At 36.6% G+C, this 20,998-nt stretch overlaps 2 protein-coding genes across 2 annotated transcripts in view; one reads left to right on the forward strand and one right to left on the reverse strand.

The window, feature by feature from the left end:
- LOC121726979 (angiotensin-converting enzyme) overlaps positions 1-20,998 on the reverse strand; it is a 123,076-nt gene that overhangs the window by 74,787 nt on the left and 27,291 nt on the right. The window lies entirely within an intron of this gene.
- On the forward strand, positions 19,483-20,964 carry LOC121726790 (proline-rich protein 4-like). The gene is made up of 2 exons (XM_042114304.1): positions 19,483-19,526; positions 19,678-20,964. The coding sequence occupies exons 1-2, from the start codon at positions 19,515-19,517 to the stop codon at positions 20,962-20,964; spliced, it is 1,299 nt and encodes a 432-aa protein (XP_041970238.1). The 5' UTR covers positions 19,483-19,514.

Here is a 20,998-nt window from a genome sequence, read left to right on the forward strand (position 1 = left end):
CGTTGCCGGCCTTTTATGAGGGAATACGCTCTTTTCTTGAGTATTCTAACGCAGTTATGTAAAAAGAAGAGCTCTACCAAATAAGTAAATTATTAACACGCTGTAGTGTAGTGATACCTATGTAGTATCTTGATATATCTTAACCGTATATAAGCTGTAACCACTTGATTATTATGTCATAATAAAGCCAACTATTTAACCAGGTGCCTGGTTAAATAGTTGGCTTTAACCAGGCACCTGGTTAAAGCCAACTATTTAATCTTTCATTTCTCGCTAACACCCATCCTTACATGGCGACCCTGCCAGGATAAAAAGTATAGACTTGTAGTAGATTACCGGAAATTAAACGAAAATATTGTGGATGACCGTTTCCCTCTTCCAAATATAGTCGAAATTTTAGATTCGCTTTTAGGTGCAATTTATTTCAGTCACCCCGACCTCCAGAACAGCTTTTATCAATTTGAATTAGATCCAAGCAGTAGAAAATGCACTGCTTAACCCATGTCACCAACATTTAATTGACGTAGGTTCCTAAACCTTAGCCAAATTTTTCTAAGTATTTTCGCCATACTAACAAGTGTCACATTTCGGCCTTTCATTCGACAGGGGTTGATTTTTGAGAAAAGTTTATCTAAGCTTTTTTGCTTCTCTTGGCGCCCCCTATCGATTGGTATAATAAAAAGGGGTGTTCATAGGGGGTTGTATTTTTGTCGTCAACATTTTTAAAGTATTTTCGCCATACTAACGAGGTTCGTATATCGGCCTGTATCTGGCCGGGGGTCGATTTTTGAGAAAAGTTTATCTGAGCTTTGTTACTCCCCTTGGCGCCCCCTATCGATTGGTGTATTCAAAAGGGGTGGGTTATAAGAGGTTGAATTTTTTCGTCCAAATTTTTTAAAGTATTTTCTCCGTACTAACGAGGGTCACATTTCGGCCTGTCTTTCGATAGGGGTTGATTTTTGAGAAAAGTTTATCAGAGCTTTTTTGTTCACCTGTGCGCCCTCTATCGATTGGTATATTCAAAAAGGGTGGATATGAGAGGTTAAAATTATACAGAACTTATGTTACTGATGTTTAAGTAGTTTTAATGTTAAGAAAATAAAATAATGTTATTTTTAATTATTTAATTTCTTTTGAAAAAAGGGAGGTGTAGTGTAGTGATACCTATGTAGTATCTTGATATATCTTAACCGTATATAAGCTGTAACCACTCGATTATTATGTCATAATAAAGCCAACTATTTAACCAGGCACATCTTTCATTTCTCGCTAACACCCATCCTTACAACACACTTTTTAGATCGTAAAATCGTAATTTTACAAATTGATGAAATATCAAGTTAAAACTTAGATTTAAACATTCAAAAGTGATAAAAGGACTTGGCCAACCAAATTCGGCTTCATCAAATTAATTAAAATAGTGATGTATTGAATACTGATTCATTAGCAGTTCATTATTAAAACAAACAATAAGCATTCATTAATAATGTTAATGAGAGAACTGGTATGCTCGCCGTGTCACTAACCGACACAGGTGAAGGTCGATAGATTTATTGCACATTTTTATCTCAGGGAGCTAATTACATAGAAAATTTGGGTTCGGGATTTTTGAGTATGATAATATTATATTAGATATAACTTATTATAGGTTAGGTTAGGTTAGGTATCTTTGGCTTCGGCTTTTTACCTTTTAAAATACAACAGTAATAATGTAAGCATTATCATGTTCATATTATAAAAGTAGGCTAAAAATAATATTTAATATTATGACAATTATCGGATATATCTACAGATATATTCTACTCTCTACTCTCTAATTGTGACAAAAATAAATAAAAGTCAAGTAAGCTTTTACGTACATAATATTCTATCTTTAGAACTCTAGTGTTACTTTACTTTAGCTAACCGTTGGCAGACTAATTTCCTTTCAAACCTAGATTTCATAACCAGAAAGGACAGTTTATAGCGTTTGAATAGTGATTACTACATCATTGTAAGTATTATCATAAAAGTTCAAATATAATATCTAAAGAGTATCCGCTGAGATTTGAAAAAATAATAATATAATAATAATATCTATGGACGCTTCACACCACGTCAGTCTAACCCCGTGCTAAGTACCTGAAGGACTTGTGTTACGGGTACCAGACAACGGATTTATATTTAATACTTTTTATACTTTACAGTATACATAATATATTTAAGATTTTTATTATATGATACACATATTTAATACACATCCATGATCCAGGAACTGAAATATTATGTAAGAGGTCGTCAAAATATGTTGTGTGGTCTTGAAATGTTGAGTTAAAAGAGCTTTTTGCTTTATATAAGTAGTAAAAAAGATTTGGGTGGACAAAACTACCTGCTACTGTAATATTATTGTTTAATTTAGCTGGCAGTTACTTTACTAGATCTAACTTTTTTAATTAAAGAAATGGTGAGCCAAAGTAAACGTATTACGCAATAATGCAAGCTGCTACTGTAGTAATTAATAATTGAAGACATGAGTGGATGAAGCGGATAACAATTGGGATTTTGAAAAAAAAAAGTATTGATTTTTTTTATGTATTTTAAAACTTTATTATTAATTATATTGATTTTTAATGCAAAAAACTTGAAAAAAAATTTTTTTTAATTAATTATAAACAATTAAAAATTGATAAAATTCAAATAAAAATCACGTGACTGTAAACGCGCCATGATTGGTCGCCATACTTGTGACGTCATAATGTTAAAGCAATTTCATGATAGTACAGTTTTTATGGCTATTATCTTTGACTTGATAAAAATATCTCAAATTTATTAGTGAAAAACGATTTGAAAAGTTTATTTCGACTAACTATGTGTGATAAAGGATTTATAAAAGCAAAATCGGATAATATTCCTGATGTTGATATATTTATGATCACAAAGTTTTTAAAAAATGACGTTCGGTTTAATTCTGCTGAAGTTCGAGGTGCTAAGGCATCAAGGTAAGTCTGTTAAAAAATACTATTCTAAATGAAAATAAGTATTTATTCTCTATTAAATATAATTAATAATTATTTCATTAATTGTAGAGCATCACGTGAGAGTTACGGTGATAAAGCTATAGGTTATGTTCAACTTAATCGTAAGAATGGTATTTGTGTTTTAAAAGGACGTGTGTGTCCAGAACACCGAGTTCGGAGTAAAGCTTACTCAGTTACTCTAACTATCAATGAAAAATTAAGAAAAGTTCATGATGTTCAGTGTCATGATTGCGCAGCTTCAGCAGGTAATTAATACTCTAATTAAACTTAAAAAATTAATTACTGAACTATACTTATTTGATTTATACACTTAGATAAATAATAATTAATAACAATATTATTATGAATACTTACATCGAAATGATCTTCACAACAAAAAAAAATTGATTTTGTTTTTGAATAATCTCGGTGCACTGCTTGAAACCATTTCTTTCGACCTTTTTCGTCTTGTGGAACATTTAAAAACATTTTTTCAGGAGTTGTTTTTGTAATATTTGTACATAATGGTACAAAACAAGAGCGATAACTTTTGAGTTTTGACATTTTTGATTATTTAACAATGCCAACAGAATTTACTAGATAAAAACTCAAAACACTGTACTAATTATTATATCTCTGTATGCTACAATGAGCAAAAACTAACATTGTGACGTCACACGCGCTCGGATTTATTCGGGAGCTGTCGGCGGATCTTCGGTACTGAATTTAAAATTTAATTTTTATTTTGAAATAACTTTTTAATTATTGCAAAAAAAAAATAGTTTTGTCATAAAACTTATATATGATCTTTCCATTTATCACAAAAAAATAATAATTCAAAAACCCAATTTAAAAACTGTGTATTTTGTATAAATGGAGGCTTTAGGACTAGAAAACTTATATATATTAGTCAGATGATGAAGTAATTAGGTTAGAAGGTTTGTTCAGAAGGGCTAGAATGCGTAATTGCTCTTAAAAATGTTAGTTACCCCCTTCATTCACTCATGTCCTCAAGTAACAATTTTGACTAAACAAATATAATTGCTCAGATCAGTGCGATAGTCCGGCCAGTAGCCCTAGCACGGCCACCAGTAGAAATGCGAAAGTATAGACAAACTGTGGACGTAAACTTAAGGTGTCGTTCCGATCTTTACCGCGGCCAATCGCGACCGACAAAAATTCAATTAAGAGGGCGACTAACCCCAAAAATCAAACATCGTCCATCTCTCTTCACACTCACGCCCGTCTTTCATATGCCAGGTGAAAAAGAACGACGCAGATTCATCGCCAAATTAGTTTTTTCTCAATAACTCGATAATTAATATGCAACATTTTAAAAATCCGCTAGGTCGGTCTTTCAATGATAGAATTTTATACAATGTGTTAAAGTATTAACTTAGTTCAACGCAATGCAAAAGTGGCATTTTAATTGAATTTTTTAAGTTTATCTCCACAGTTTGTCCATACTTTCGCATTTCTACTGGTGGCCGTGCTAGCCCGGCAGGTGTGAATTATCACTTTCTTCTGTGTTCAGTGTTCATTCTGCGCTTCAAGTTCACTTTCGTTGACCACTTTTGCTCTTTAACAACCTGATTATACGGTATTTTCCCGGGTTTACGCGATTTAAGTCTTTCTAACAATAGGCTTAAAGGCGAAAATAAGAATCTATGCCTTGTAAACAGAAGTGTAATATGAACATTAATTTCAAAAGATATAATGTATTCCACGAAGAAATATTAAAGGAACCTCTTTTCGATGAAATTCTATGGAAATAGGAGAACATTTTATTTGTGGTTGTTGCTACATTACTATGAAAAGTCTATCGCCTTATACATTTTATAAATTACATGGAACGTAATTTATTATTTTTTAGGTCAAGACCCATTCTTAAAAACGGCGAACAAACCCAATTAGGTGTCCCAATTCAAATAAAAATGTTCATAAAAATATAATACAGCCAAACATTCTAGAACCTCCTCCTTTTTTAGAAGTTGGATAAGAATTTAAATCTCCGAGCGCTATCAGCATTCGTGCTGTAAAAGTAAAGAATGCCATCTGTGTTTTGTATGTAGAGTTATAGTTCTGTCCACTCTACACGTGTTTGAATAAGTGAAAGGTTTTTTTGTACGTGACCATACATCGTAGTTCATACTTACGCCGCAATCATTTGGCAGCACTGTCGCTACTATAAATTCACTTACCTGAAACAAAATAAAAACGTTATAATCATTGAGCAAAAAATTTTGTTTTGAAAATATTTCTTTTTTAACCTAAACAACAATATTTTGCTAATTACTATTCAACTTAAATATATTTCTAATGCAATAAACTTATAAATAATAATATTATGTAAATACTAAATACTAGAAAGTTTTCATGTCATATTGTAGCTTTTTCGGCTCGTAGCCAAAACTCGTAGCGCGTAGCACTCTCGTAGCAGCGTCAAAAGCGCAATGTATCAACTGCTAATTGCTATATCTTATATCTTTAAACGAGCAATTCTTGTATATATAATTGGAATCTCGGAATCGGCTCCAACGATTTTCATGAAATTTAGTATATAGGGGGTTTCGGGGGCGATAAATCGATCTAGCTAGGAATCATTTTTAGAGCGAGCGAGCAAAGCTCGGTCAAATAGCTAGTTTAGTCATTATTTAAAACTGAATATATATTAACATATTATTATGGCTTATATTACGCTGCGCTCTACCAACAGCTGAAATGCATAAACTTAATATTTTTGTTTAACTCTAATAATTTATATTATAACGAGCTTTTGCCCGCCGCTTCGCTCGCGTTAAGTAGTATTATTATATACAAACTTTTATCACCTATTTAACCCCTTGGAGGTGGAATTGATCAAAATGCTTTCTTAGCGGATGCCTACGTCATAATATCTACCTGCATGCCAAATTTCAGCCCGTCATTTCGGTCCAGTGGTTTGAGCTGTGCGTTGATAGTTGAGTTTTATATGTACTTATTATAGATAAAGAAGAAGATAATATTCGTACGCACTTATTAGTTTTTGTACTCGTGATCACTGATCATACCTTATGCTGTGGTCCTATACACGGACATTTCCTACAGGAATACCAATATCATAGGCCAATAGGCAATACTATAATGTTACGAAGTCAAAACTCAGATAGCAATCAATTTTAAGCCTATGGAATTTAAATAGCAAAATGTATGTCTCGTGAAACTTAATTCCTAATGTAGGCGTATTGAAATTGAAATGATAATGTTGTATTAGCTACTTTTAAATAGATTTAAAAGATAATATTGTTTTAGCAATGACACTCGTCCGTCCATCATTTTGCGGTTTATTAAATTTGCTTGAAATAATTGTCCAATTAAATTCGGATTTTATTGTCTGTTATAATCAATAACTAATGGCGAATAAAACGATACAATGTAATAAATTAGTATGCATTATTAGGGCATGTTGATTGATGTAAGTAATAATATTGTTCCCGCATGCATAAGTTATTAACTCATTACCTAGTTCCACGCTTTGTTGTTACAATTATTCCAACAATTAGAATGTATATTATGAGCAATTAATTTTATTTGAAAATCGTGTGAAACGCACCTTATTTATTAGATATTATGTATTACCAAGTGTATTACTTAATTGATTAAATCTATTAGGTATGCCTTTATAAAGATGCATCGCGAAGTAGATCTTGCATACGAGAGAAGATCTTTATCGTTAAACCTAAAGTTTTGATATGCTTGATTGCTGGCAGGTGCTCGCGGAATAATCATGTGTGTAATCGAGGCTTAAATCGCATTGATGTTCAACAAAATAACATTGCCGGTTGCAAATGAAATTATTCTGAGAAACGTGGGTGACATTTATTTTTGGTAGCTCTAAGGCCGCGTTTCCACTGAGGCGGAGCGGAGTGGAGAGGAGCTTAGCGGTGCCCGAATTGACCAATCGTGCTATTCCAGCGGAATGACAGCGAAGCGGAGCGAAGATTTCGAGCATGGTGATTGGTCAATTCGGCACCGCTAAGCTTCTCTCCGCTCCGCTCCGCGTCAGTGAAACACGGCCTAAAGGCTATGTGAGTAACTCTCTATAGCCGAATTTTGTTAGTAACGGCGACTGGTTAATTGTCGCGGTCATGGTACGAGTATCACTGCAAAATATAGCCCTAAGCCTAAGTTAATGTTTAGGGTGGTTCACCAATTTTTTCCATTTTGATCTAAATTCTAAAAATTTAAATGATCTAAAAATCTAAGGCAAAAACAACTTTCGCCTAGTTATTATGAAAAGTAAATGTGTCATACTTATAAATACTAAAAATAAAGAAACTAAATGCGGTCAGTGTGTAATACCTACGTCGAAACCTCGTTTTATAATGCTAATGTGTTCGTCAGATACGATTCACAAACTGTGGCACAGTATGTGACTATTGAATAACACATCATTATGTTAATAGACTACCAAATATACATATTTACTACAATAATTAATACGATAAATATGAGTATGTTACTATAAAATATGTATTTAATTTGAACTCTACATACTCCGATCCTCTGCCGTAAATTTTTACCGCTTTGATTTTAAATGTTAATATTGCCATCATAAAGGTGGAAAATAGTCCACTACACAATTATTATTAAATACGTCATAATATTAATTTAAAGTTATTTTTCAGTTTTTAAGCAACTGAACTAAACTTGTCTTATGATACGATGCCATATTGACATAAATTATTAAAAACCTTGAACGATTTTCTACTAGGCCACGTGTTATCTTGACACGCGTCGTTTTTCATATTTTTAATTAATATTTTGATTATGTCGAAGTTATTAAGTAATTTCTGATTAAAAATTTTTGTTCATTATAAAATAAGGTTTTTTTTTTAACTTGAGAAAATTAATTTGGCTGGGCGATCTAAAGTAAAGAACATATTTATTACGTAAGTATAATAACTTAATTTGGTCGTCACAAAAAATGCATGTCTGACTGTCCTTGCCTGTCTGTTAGTCAATATAGCCATAACTGTACTAATTTTGGTGGATATTTGAAAAATCTGAAAACTATGAGATCCGGGAAAAATTACGGTTCTCGCGCGGTACACATCAAAATTGCGACGAATATCTAGTACTATATAATATAAGTAATACTTAGTAATACGTAATGCTTAGATAATCCATAATTAGGTTAGTATGATATATTATAAGGAAGATGTAAGTGGGCTGACTGTGTAATGGGAGCCGGGCAAAAACCGGGGAAACGACACTATATCTGTTACTGTACACTGAGATACTAGAATGTTCGTGAGAGTACTTTCCGGGTGAAAAGTGCTTGATTCTGAGGATATTTACTCACATAAATTATTATCGAGTAATTTTTGGAAGGTAGTTTGCGCCTTGGGCCAGACTGAAAAAGTTGTAACGACACTTTTTTATTAGTACCTGCATGGTAGGGGCAGAGGGCGTTGATAGTGGAATAATAATATGTGCGTCACCTAGATGGCGTTTTTTGAGAATAAACAGCGACACGTTATTAGTATTCCTGGGCGACAGTAGATGGCGTTTTTTTAATATTTTTTTTGAGTGTATACTAATACAGGCTTTTGAACATAAGAAATAACTTCGTTCCATTCGGGCGTCCCTTGACACCTCTCAAGTATTTTGAAATGAAAGCACCACATTTTTAGGTGGCTTAAGAAATATTAAACCCGAGTCAGCACTTATTGTGCCTTGTGAAGAAGAGGTCCCCCTTTCTAGGTAGCGGCGGGGCAAAAATGTATGCCTGGTGATTCTGCTATTTCTTTTTCACTTTGCCAGTACCCCGGGAGAATTTACGAGAGAGTAGGTTGTTTTTTTTGTGATAATTAAAACTCATAGAAAAGATTAAAAATATGAGTTGCAGTAGATTTAGAATTATGTACTTAAAGTTTGTTTTTAAAAACCCAAGAAGTGCAAACAAAAAAGGTTTTGTTATTTAATTTTTTTACAGGAGATATTATGTTAAAGTTAATATTATACTTTATAAGTATTGTTTAATTTGAGGCGCTTTAAAGTGTTATCAAATATTTATTTTAGCACATTAAATTTACGAGCTTAAGTAGATCGTTAAACGGCATAATGTGATTTATGCAAATACTAGCATTATGTATGCGAGTGTACCGCGTTAACGGAAGAAAGCGCGTGCCTGATCGCGGGCGGCTTATGCAACGGTTACTTCATACTGTGTATATCGATTGTTTAACGAATTTAATTGTTTAATTCGTTAATTATATTATTTTAAATTAACAATGGTAATTATTAATTAAATTGGGATTTGCTCTAGGCTTAAAATAAAAAAAAATATTTTTAACATTATAGTGATCCCGCCCTAGAACAAATTTTTTTGTGATTACTAACAAGCTAATTTTTTGTGAGTAGCTACATTTTGATAAGACGAACAATATTTTTATTTTCGAAAAATCTCGAAAGTGGTAGCTAACAGAGATTTTCTATCTCTGTTAGCTGTTAGCATTTCATACTTTGACTTGATGGTCCTAAAATATGGATTGTTTTATTAATTGTAGGACAAGGTTACTCTTAAATTATATAACTATTAACCTACCAATATACAAAAAATCTGCTAGTTAGGGTTCCGTTGTAGGGTACAGTAGTCAACCAAGTTTTGTTGATTGAATAGAGAGAGACTTTTAGTCACGAAAAATGGGTAGAACATGCTACTTTTTCGATGCGGGCCTGTCCGATCCCAGATATATTATTATAAAAGCACGCGAACACGATGTGCGCCTACCTTTATACTACGGAACCCTACTCCTCTCGTTATACACGAACTTGACCGGTTCTGGAACAGTAACAGACGAGGGCGAGACAGTGGTTATTACGTCACTCGCTCGCCTTCCTACTGATGTGCATTATATTTTCGTAACACTCGTTAGATGTAATCTCGCAAACAAACAGTAGCTAGAGTGATGGAGAGGTAACAGCTCTGAGTTCTGACTTTAATTATTGTGTATGCTCATATAAGTTTGTATTATTCTGACAGTTTTGCCTACAAAATCAGACTTTAAGAGCTACATAATTCTTATTGTAAGGCTGATTTTAGTCTCACTTCAATTGCTCCATCGGCGAAGACCCGAGAGGTATAAATACTTAGAAGCATTTTGAATAACGCGTAGTGGTCTGCGCTGATATTTCATACATTTCGGTGTCGTCGGTCTGCGTGAAACCATTGATCAAGATGAGAGAGAAGAGTTGCTCGATATTTCGTTCCCACAAAATACCTTAATCGTTAGAATCGTACATTTTTCTATGATATAAACTACGCAATGACCTTTCGCGGAACTCAAAGTACCTATACCTATGTTGAAACAAAAATACTAATATTATAAATGCAAAAGTGTGTATGTCTGTCACGCCGAAACCGCTGAACCGATTTTGCTGAAATTTGGTATTGGGATACTTTGAGCCCCGGGAAAGGACATAGAATATTGTTTATTCCGGAAAATGAACGCTTCCGCACGATAAAAGAATTTTGGCGCAAATTTTATACGTGGGAGAGCCATGCTTCGGCACGAATGGGCCGGCTCGACCGGAGAAATACCACGTTCTCACAAAAAACCGGCGTGAAACAACGCTTGCGCTGTGTTTCGCCGAGTGAGTGAGTTTACCGGAGGCCCAATCCCCTACCCTATTCCCTTCCCTTCCATTCCCTACACTCCCCTATTACCCTATTCCCTCTTAAAAGGCCGGCAACGCACCTGCAGCTCTTCTGATGCTGCGAGTGTTCATGAGCGACGGAAGTTGCTTTCCATCAGGTGACCCGTTTGCTCGTTTGCCCCCATATTTCATTAAAAAAAATTAAAAAACGAAGAGGTTATACTTTTGGCTGTGGATATCTTTTTTTTTGTCTAAATAATATTATCTGTCTTCTACTCGTACCTCTCTTAAGCAGTAAGCCGCGAAACTGGCTAAGTATAATAAAGGTTACACATAATATTCATGCACACTTTCGCATTTATGATAAAACAAGGATTATTATACTATCAATTAACAACGACACGAGCATACAAGGGCATCGAAAGTGTATCAAACTAGAGTATTGGGTAACAATTAATTGTTTTGATTAGTATCACTTTATTGTATTATAATTTATAGCCCATAAATGGATTGAATGTTCGCTGATGAAACACCTTGCGACACACTCTGTGGGAAACTTCTGGACAGTGGACACTGGCAACACAGTCAAAAACAGTAGTGTAACTCAGGGTTGTTTGGAAAATCAAACTAGGGATATATGCGCATAGTGATAGTGGCGATCGAGACGTTAATTCGGATGACGTCGGATGTTCTGCCATCCGACGTCATCCGAATTAACGTCGTGATCGCCAATTACAACACGCCTAGCCGTTACCGTTAGAGTTTCGGAACACACTCTTTATAGATGTAACGTGATAGTGACTGCTACTGATGACGGAATGGCTCCAGGCTTTATACGCGCGTATACAACGTTGTTCTGCGCTCTAAAGTTACTGAATAAAATGTGCGCCCGAATCATATTTGCAGCTTTTTTACATGGGGCAACGCTTTGCGCATCCCCGGCGGATTGGGGAAAATCAAACTAGGGATATATGCGCATAGTGATAGTGGCGATCGAGACGTTAATTCGGATGACGTCGGATGTTCTGCCATCCGACGTCATCCGAATTAACGTCGTGATCGCCAATTACAACACGCCTAGCCGTTACCGTTAGAGTTTCGGAACACACTCTTTATAGATGTAACGTGATAGTGACTGCTACTGATGACGGAATGGCTCCAGGCTTTATACGCGCGTATACAACGTTGTTCTGCGCTCTAAAGTTACTGAATAAAATGTGCGCCCGAATCATATTTGCAGCTTTTTTACATGGGGAAACGCTTTGCGCATCCCCGGCGGATTGGGGACATCGGCCGGGGTATGTGGGACTCACCGAGGATCTACCCACCAAAACCCCATGGTGCTCCACTCCTCCCGTAGGCATAGGCACGATCAACCCATCGCACTCTACCAACGGTTGTCCGCGTCTCGCAGACTCATCAAAACATTCAGGCTTTTCTAGGTCGTTCCGCGGGGTGGCCTATAAAAGCCCAGACGAGGGATCATATTTGCACCTAGTATGAATAACATGGTCTACTGTTTATTATTTATTATTGTGCTAGTAGCCGAAAGGTACTGTATCTGCAGTTAATATGGACATAGTTCATTTTGCTATATATCTTGATCAAACTGATTTGTATCACAATTGTTAATTGTTGTTTTGTATTCTACTGAATTTCATAAAGACACAATATTATCTATCCTGTGGCCTTTGACAACAAAATATATTATATTTAAATATTTTATTAAACTTTTAGACATAAATTAGGCCAATGCGAAAATAAGCTTGTTATCTCGGCGATAAATTATGTTTTCTTGATTGAAAACTATAATATAGCACCAACAAATAATATATATTTCTTTGATGTCCACAACTCCATAGTGCCGAAATTCGTTTATCGGAAGCCGTACATTTTTCCGCAGAAAAATTTGAAAAGGTAACAGACAATCGCATTTATAATATTAAGGGCCTGTTTAACCACTTCCTGATAAAGCCATCCACCAATTAACATGACAGATCAAGTATGGAGAATCTGTCAAAAAAGTTGTGAATAGCCTATTAGTTACTTTATCAGAAAGTGGTGAAACAGGCCCTAAGTATAAGGATTTATTATATTCCATAATAAATATACCATGTATTAAACTAAGAATTTGCTAATTATATTGAAATTGGAACCGTTATGTAAATAGCTCATATTACTGATACACTGGCGCAGACTGCACTCGATCCAGCGCTTGTGCAAGTCTTAGTTTATTACTACATTAACAAATAAGACCACTTTCACTACTGCATCTTATTTTACACAAACACAATAATTTGTAGAATAAGGTATACATATTATAATTTTGCACTCGTAGTGATTTCCTATACCCTGTGATAATAATATTGCCCGCAACTTTGTTGTGCCACAATTTACTCTATCGCGCGAAAACCGTAAATTCTACCGTGACAAATGCCAATCCATGTCCTTTTCTGGGCTTTGAGTTATCACCATACCAAATTTCTTAAACAATCTCCATCCGAATCATTTTTAAGGCCTGAGAAAGGACAGTTTGTCGGATAGATGAGAGGACACACATTTATAATTCTCTAATATTAGAGACCTATCAGTCAGAGAGCGGTCACGCGTTCAAGGGTTCTACGTTCGATTGAGGGACCTATCAAACAGAGAGCTGTCACGTGGTCAAAAGTTCAAGCGGTCAGTTTAGCGTTCTTTGTGTTGCATTACGTTATAAAGAGGCGTTTTGACCGCACACAGGGGCGTTTTGACCGCGTCAGAATTGCTCCTGTGTGACTGAACGCTCGAACGCCAGAATGCCAACGCAGAAATAATAGGATTGACGAAACCAAAATGTGGAGAGTGAGCGAAAATTGTAACAAATTTGAAATAAGTTGTGGAGCCAAACTTAGTATAATTATGTTATTATTTTTATAATCAACTAATGACTCTCTATAATTTTATGTGAAAACCTCAGAAGCAATCAAATAGGTAATAAATTATTACAAAACTCATGTTGATACTTCCTTGTTTATTTCTCAGAATTATTACTGTTATTAGTAGATCCTTGGCTTTGCTCCAGTCATTCGGATTTTATTTTACATAACACTTCCTGTTAATTGTTACACACAATGACATTCACTAATTCATACAAAATAATATTTTTTCTGTTGATGTAAAATATGTCCTTTAATTTATGCAACAGGACCAAATTATCTTGTAATATAGCATATTAAGGACGTGTACAGATATTTCAGAAGTAAAAAGTTCACAATAATATAATGAGCCTGAAAACTGTTTGTAGTGAAATCATTATTTTCATAAACTTCTAACTGTATGACATAATATCTGAGATGAGTTAATATATACCGTAAGGTGTCATGTTAAGTTTCACTGTCAATTCGTAAATAAAATTAAGATCAATTATTAATTAATATTAAAATTGTGTAAACAGATTTGTAAACGCGCACCGACCTACCGTAGATCTATTTGCAATGCGTTATATAACTTATTACATACTCAGATCAAGGTGAAGAGAAGTAAATACGTTCGAAAATTAATGAGTACGATGCAGGGGTCCGATTATCGTACATCGAAGTCCGCTTCGATCGTATGCAACGCTCGCGCTGTGCGTGATACTGCGAGTAAAACAGTGAAACGGTCTGTGATTGAACGACATTCGTGGCATGAGAATTTGGCCACAGTTCACATAAAAGAGAGAAAAAACCTGAACTTAGCACTCATTGATTTTGGGCTTCAACCTATGTTACATAATATATTATATTATTTTTGGTTGGGTTTCAACACTTATAACTAATAGTATACAGGGTGTAACAAAAATAAGTGACAATACTTTAGGGCGTGTACGTGTTACTTGTAGAGTTCACTGTGAAAGTAGCAGCGCTGAAAGACCAAATTTTTTTATTACTTTTGTATAGGGAAACTCGTGACGCTCGGGCCCTTGCATACAAAAGTGGAAAAAAATCTTCTTTCAGCGCTGCTACTTTCACAGTGAACTCTCTACAAGGAACACGTACACACCCTAAAGTATTATCACTTATTTTTGTTACACCCTGTATATTATGTACTAACTTCCATAGCCCTAAAATACTATATGTAATACTTATATGCTAAATTAAAATCAAATCCATACTAATATTATAAATGCGAAAGTGTGTTTATCTGTCTGTAATCACTTCGCACCCAAACCGCTCGCACTGAACCAATTTTGCCGAAATTTGGCATTGAGAACATACTTTGAATCGCAGGCACGGACGTATATACTTTTTATTTCAGAAAAATGTACGGTTCCCGCACGCTATACTAATTTTTGCGCAACGGAGTTGCGGGCGTCACCTGGTTCACCACTTCCTGATAAGTGTCAGATAGGCTATCCACAACTTAACTTGACAGATAGAGTATAGAGAACCTGTCAAATAAGTTCTCGATAACTTATCCGCCACCTTATCAGGAAGCGTTGAAATCAGGGCCCCCGCTACCATATGTGCAATGTGTGCAATGCATACGGGCGCCATCCTCTAGGGGCGCCAAATCGCCATCTTTAGGGGCGCCAAAACCAAGAATCCAAAAAATTTGCCTAAAGGGTCGCCAAAATCCTTTTTTTGCACACCCACACACCCATATTTCAGCCAGCCCCCCTTACCGTCAAGGCCATTCCCCCACATGTTTCCTCATATAGCAATCTTTAAAAATATGTTCCCATTAAGCCACACGTGTCTCGTAACGGCGTGCTTCACCAAGCTTAGACAATACATTGCTCACAATTTACTTCGAAACTTGACTAGTTTTATGTAACATTCTCTATTTGTATGCAACCCAAACTAAGATTTGTTTGTGGCTGTACGCGATTTAGCGATTTAAGGTGGCCATACACGGGACAATTATCGTAACGATTTATCTCCTTGATGTTAAAATCGAGCGACAAATTTTACGTGTGTAGCAATATGGCAATGATGATCGATCGAAACGACAAATTGTCCCGTGAATAACCACCTTTAGAATAACCATACACGGTTATTCCCTTTTTAACGGGCAAAACACACAAGCAATCCAGCCTACGTCAAGACGTCTTCCGGTCGTGTCATCTGGCAACACAGAAAGGCTTGCAACACTGGACTTCCTTCAACTTGACACTTTTTTTTGAACCCACCCCGGACGGGGTGCAACAATTTTCTTTTATTCAACGTAATAAACTTTTTTATATAATATCTTATATTTTACATCTCAACTTCGAAAAAAAACTATTTACGTCCTGGATTATACGTTATACACGTTACGTATATTTTTTGTTCTGGGATCAAAAATGTATTTTGATGCAACAGCTTTTAGTTTACATTATATTTATATATATGATACTATGCTTTCTTGAATAGCTTATAATAAAGTCGATACTTATTGACTCTAACGGCTGCACTCAGAGACATTTAATGATGATTAAATTTTAATTTAATGAAGAGTTTAACAGATAATGTAAGGTGCTTATGATTATGACAATATTTTCCTCTAGTTACACTAATGAGTAATTTATTTATTTAATCGTCTCTGAGTGCGACAGTTAAACAAGTTAGTTTGTTTACTTATTTTTCGCCTTCAACAACACGGCTTCAAGAGATTCATCAAGAACTAAAATGCATTAAGAAAAACGAAAGGCGTGGTACGACTCTTATGATGTTTTCCCGAGTCTTCAAGTTGTTATGTGGACTATAGGAACGAAATAATAGCTCCTCTAACCTCTTATATTATAAGAGTTGCACTTGTAAACAGAGAAGTTGTTGCAAGTCTGTTGACGATGGCTGTGCTTAATACCAGGTGATCTATTTTCTCGTTCCACGGTTTACTTCATAAAAAATACTTGTGGCACTCGGGGACTGCCGCGGTAAAGCCATTGCATAGCATTATATTTATCAACTTATCCAATTATAATAATTCGCGTACGTCTAGTCCACCAACATCTACTACAAAGGACGTAATTTAAAATTTGAAAAAAGGGCGGGGCGAGAGAAGCGAAGAAAAAATTTGATTATTTCCGTATTTACGAGTACCTTTGTACATATTTTTTGTACATATATTTTTTTTATAAAATGTGCGGTCGCTAAGATAATTTCATTTTTCAAAATGGACCGAAATTAATTGGTGACCCCTGGTCTAGTCTAAGTAATAGACGATGCATGGCAACGCCGCACCGCAGTGCCGGTCGGAGTGGGGGGTGTTAGGTTTTTTCGTTACGGAATTTCTTGATTTGGCCGCCGCGCTCATAGCCCGCGATAAAACCTGCACAATAGCTTACCAGAATGCGCCAGGCAACTATGTATTTAAAGTAATTTCTCAGCAGTAAATCATATTTACATCGGCTCATTAATTTAGCATTACGCAGTTACGCGGTCATAATATACTGTTACGTGCTATGGTTTGAGGATTTGGAGAGAAAGACCTGCTGACTCTAAACTCACTAAACACTAGGTCTCAAACACTAAGCACTAAGTCCAAAACACTAAGCACTATCACTGTCCTAGGTCGTTGCCGAGTCGTAAGTTCACTGGTTCACTCACTATTGATCACTTGTTTTCACTCCGAAGATCGCTTGATGATAGTTCGATTCGAACTGAACTCAATTGCCGGGCCGTCTACCTGCGGCTTTTTATATGGCGAGACGAATTCCAGAAAGTTCCCGATTCACGTAAACAAGTAAACAAGTATCGGAACTTTCTAGGAGGCTCCAGTGTGTACCACCTAGCGCCATCTAGTTTCGAGTAGGGGATTTATGTGTAGTGTGTCCCCTGATCAGTTTCGCTGGTTTGCCGCTAGATGGCACCACATGTCCGTATGCCGTGTACCGTAACAATACCATCGGTCTTACTCGATTAATTTGAAATAAATTATCTAATTCATAAAATACTACCAGGCATTACATTTTTAATGGTTTATAGAAAAAATCTTATATATATATAGAAGCGAAAACACATTACTCATAAAAGCAGCAGGCTGGTCATAAAAAAGTATTTGCACCTATAAAACACCTAATCATTTTCCAAAGTACAAACAAGTGCTAGGTGTAATTAAAAGCTGTCGGAAGAAACAGGACGGACGAAAAGATTGAAGAAGCCTGAGCTGCATAGCACTTTTATATGAAAAAGTTAAAAGTAAACTAAGCATGTTAAATTTTATACTGAAAGACAGTTAAATATAATGTTAATACTATTAAGCACTTGAGAACAGTGCATCTATACTAATATTATAAAGCCGAAGACTTTGTTTGTTTGAACGTGCTAATCTCAGGAACTACTGGTCCGATTTGAAAAATTATTTAGTGTTAGATAGCCCATTTATCGAGAAAGGCTAGGTCTTAACAAACTGTGCGTCGCGACGCCTCGGGGCGTCACGACACAGTCCCAGGGGCGTCGCATGTCAACACAATCAAATCGAGTAAGAGCCACGCGCATTATGTCAATCATACATCCCGGGATATCCGGGCAGTCTAAATCCCTGGTTTCATTAGCTATGCTCAGAAACGCAATCGCAGCCGTCACATTAGCCAGCCTTGCTGGCTTGAATATTATCTTTCATAAATATATCTTTTAATGTTTATGCTTACGTTTTGATTTGGTCATTATTTCCTTATAAAAATATAAATATCCAAAATATAGTGTTTATATGATAACCTATATAGGCTGGTTTTAAAATTAGAAAGTATTTTTGGGGGCTGGGTTAAGGGGCGTCGTAAAGAAATGGCGAAGTCCGTAGGGCGTCACAGTACAAATAAGTTTGGGAAGCCCTGCTATAGGCTATATTTTATTAAGCTAAGATCAATTGGAGCGAAAAAACGGAAGAAAATGTGAAAAAATGGGGAAAATTATATGAAATTGCTTATTATCTTAGGAACACTGGAGCAATTTTCATGATTTTTGGCACGCATGAAGAAATGAAGGGACGTAGGCTATTTTTTTGCGAAAAAATGTGCGGTTTCCGTAAATTTCCTACTTAGTGTTTGTTTTCTATTATTTTTTTACCAAGTTAATATTTGCAAATATAATTAATATTCATTTATACACCGAAATTTAAAAATTTACTTTAGTATTTCGAGTCAAGGGCTTGCTCAATATAAATATAATTACCAACAATTTAGAGCATTTGAATTTAAGGAGCATAAAATAGCATACGAAATGCATTTTTTAAATAAAATAACTGTAGATGCAACAAAATAACCATAAAAATCAAAAGTACTACTGATTTCACAATAAGGCTTTTAGGTTTATTTAAATCGTATCGTAAGGTTATAATAATAGGTATATTGTCAGTTAAATACTTGTATATAGAAAATGACTATTTTGTGATTCTTCAAACTTTTAATTTATATTTTGTTGTAGTTACCTTTAATATATATAATATATTAGATATACGAATCGCAGCTAAACGATATTAATATTAAAACTTGATGGTCATTTCGGCTTCGCTGTTGAAGAAAAAATGAAATTCTATGTTTGTGTTCTAGTAGATATTAAAATATAAAATAATTTGTTAGGGTTTAGGTGCGCAATTGATACATGTGCTTTATTACAAAAAAAAACCTAATTAATTAAAAACTCAATTTTAATCGGTGCCCTCTGTCTTAAAATCTTGCATAAATTAAAATACTATCCGATGTGTTGATATTATGATTTATGTGTAGGTGTTAATTTAATTATGGCAATTAACATAAATATATAATCGTATCGGAATCATCTCACTGCACGCACACATACGAGACAGTCGGCCGCAGTACTAGCGAAAGTGTTTGCCTCATTGATCCACGAAACAACTTGCACTCCGTATAAAACCTCAGCCCCTGTCACACACTGCACACTCCCGCGCAGCCTTCGCTGAACACCAAACAAAGCGACCATGAGGCTCTTGGTTAGTAGCGTATACGAAAAAATATAAAAAATTCAACTCTAAAAAAAAACAATCAAATCTATTCGATACCTTATTATGGATATAAAATTTATTCAATATTAGAGCAATTACATTTTTTTAATTGAAAATTAATTCAATCAATTTTTTCCAGAGTACTTCCTTGATCCTGGCCGTGGCTATAAGCCTGGCCACGGCAGAGGAGAAGGCGGAGAAGGATAAAAAGGCTGAACCCAAACCAGTTGAAGAGAAAAAACAAGACAAGAGAGGTCTGTCCGACTTTTACGGCGACCATGGAAGCCTCGGCGGAGATTTGGGTGGCTACGGAGGTGGCCACGGAGGTGATCACGGAGGTGACCTGAGCGCCTACAGTTATGGCGGCGGTTACGGTGGCGGTCATGGCGGCGGCTACGGTGGCGATTATGGCGGCGGCTACGGCGGCAGCTCCGGGGGAGGCCTCGAGGGCTACAGCCACGAGGAGCACGAGAAAACAATCACCATTGTGAAAAAAGTGCCTCTTCCGTACCCAGTCGAGAAACACATTCCCGTGCCCGTCGAGAAGCACGTACATGTGCCCATCAAAGTGCCCGTGCCCGAGCCCTACCCCGTCTACAAGACTGTGCACTTCCCGGTCAAGGAGTACATCAAGGTCCCCGAGTACATCTCCAAGCCGTACCCCGTGACCAAGCACGTTCCGGTCCCCGTCCACGTCCACGTCGACAGACCGGTGCCAGTCAAGGTCTACGAGAAGGTTCCGTACCCCGTCGAGAAGCACATCCCCGTGCCGGTCAAGGTACATGTGCCCCACCCGTACCCGGTCGAGAAACACGTGCCCTTCCCCGTTAAGGTGCCAGTGAAAGTGTACGTGCCCTACCCCGTCGAGAAGACCATCCACTACCCCGTCAAGGTCCCCGTCGATAACCCCGTGCCCGTTCACGTCGAGAAGCCCGTGCCAGTTCCAGTAGAGAAGCCCGTGCCTTACCCAGTAGAGAAACCCGTGCCGTACCCCGTCAAGGTGCACGTCGATAACCCGGTGCCGGTCCATGTCGACAAACCCGTGCCCTACCCCGTCAAGGTTCCCGTTCCAGCGCCCTACCCCGTCGAGAAGGTGATCCCTTACAAAGTGGAGAAGAAGGTGCCGATCCCAGTGCACATCCCAGTAGACAGGCCAGTCGCTGTGCCAATCGAGAAGCACGTTCCCTACCAAGTCGAGAAGCACGTGCCATACCCACTCAAAATCACAGTTCCTATTATCCATCATGAGCACCATCATGAGGAGCAGCACGACGTCCACGGGGGTTCCCTGGGAAGCGGCAACGAGGGTCATTACGGTGGGGAGGAGAGCCTGGGAGGGGGCGAGGCCCACTACGGGGGCGGCGAGAGTCAAGGGGAAGGCGGTCACTACGGTGACTATGAGGGTGGCCAAGACTACCACCACTAACAGAACTGATCTCTTGTTGTTTTTTTAGCTTTAA

This window comes from Aricia agestis, chromosome 5, assembly GCF_905147365.1.
Source record: "Aricia agestis chromosome 5, ilAriAges1.1, whole genome shotgun sequence".
Taxonomy (NCBI): Eukaryota; Metazoa; Arthropoda; class Insecta; order Lepidoptera; family Lycaenidae; genus Aricia; species Aricia agestis.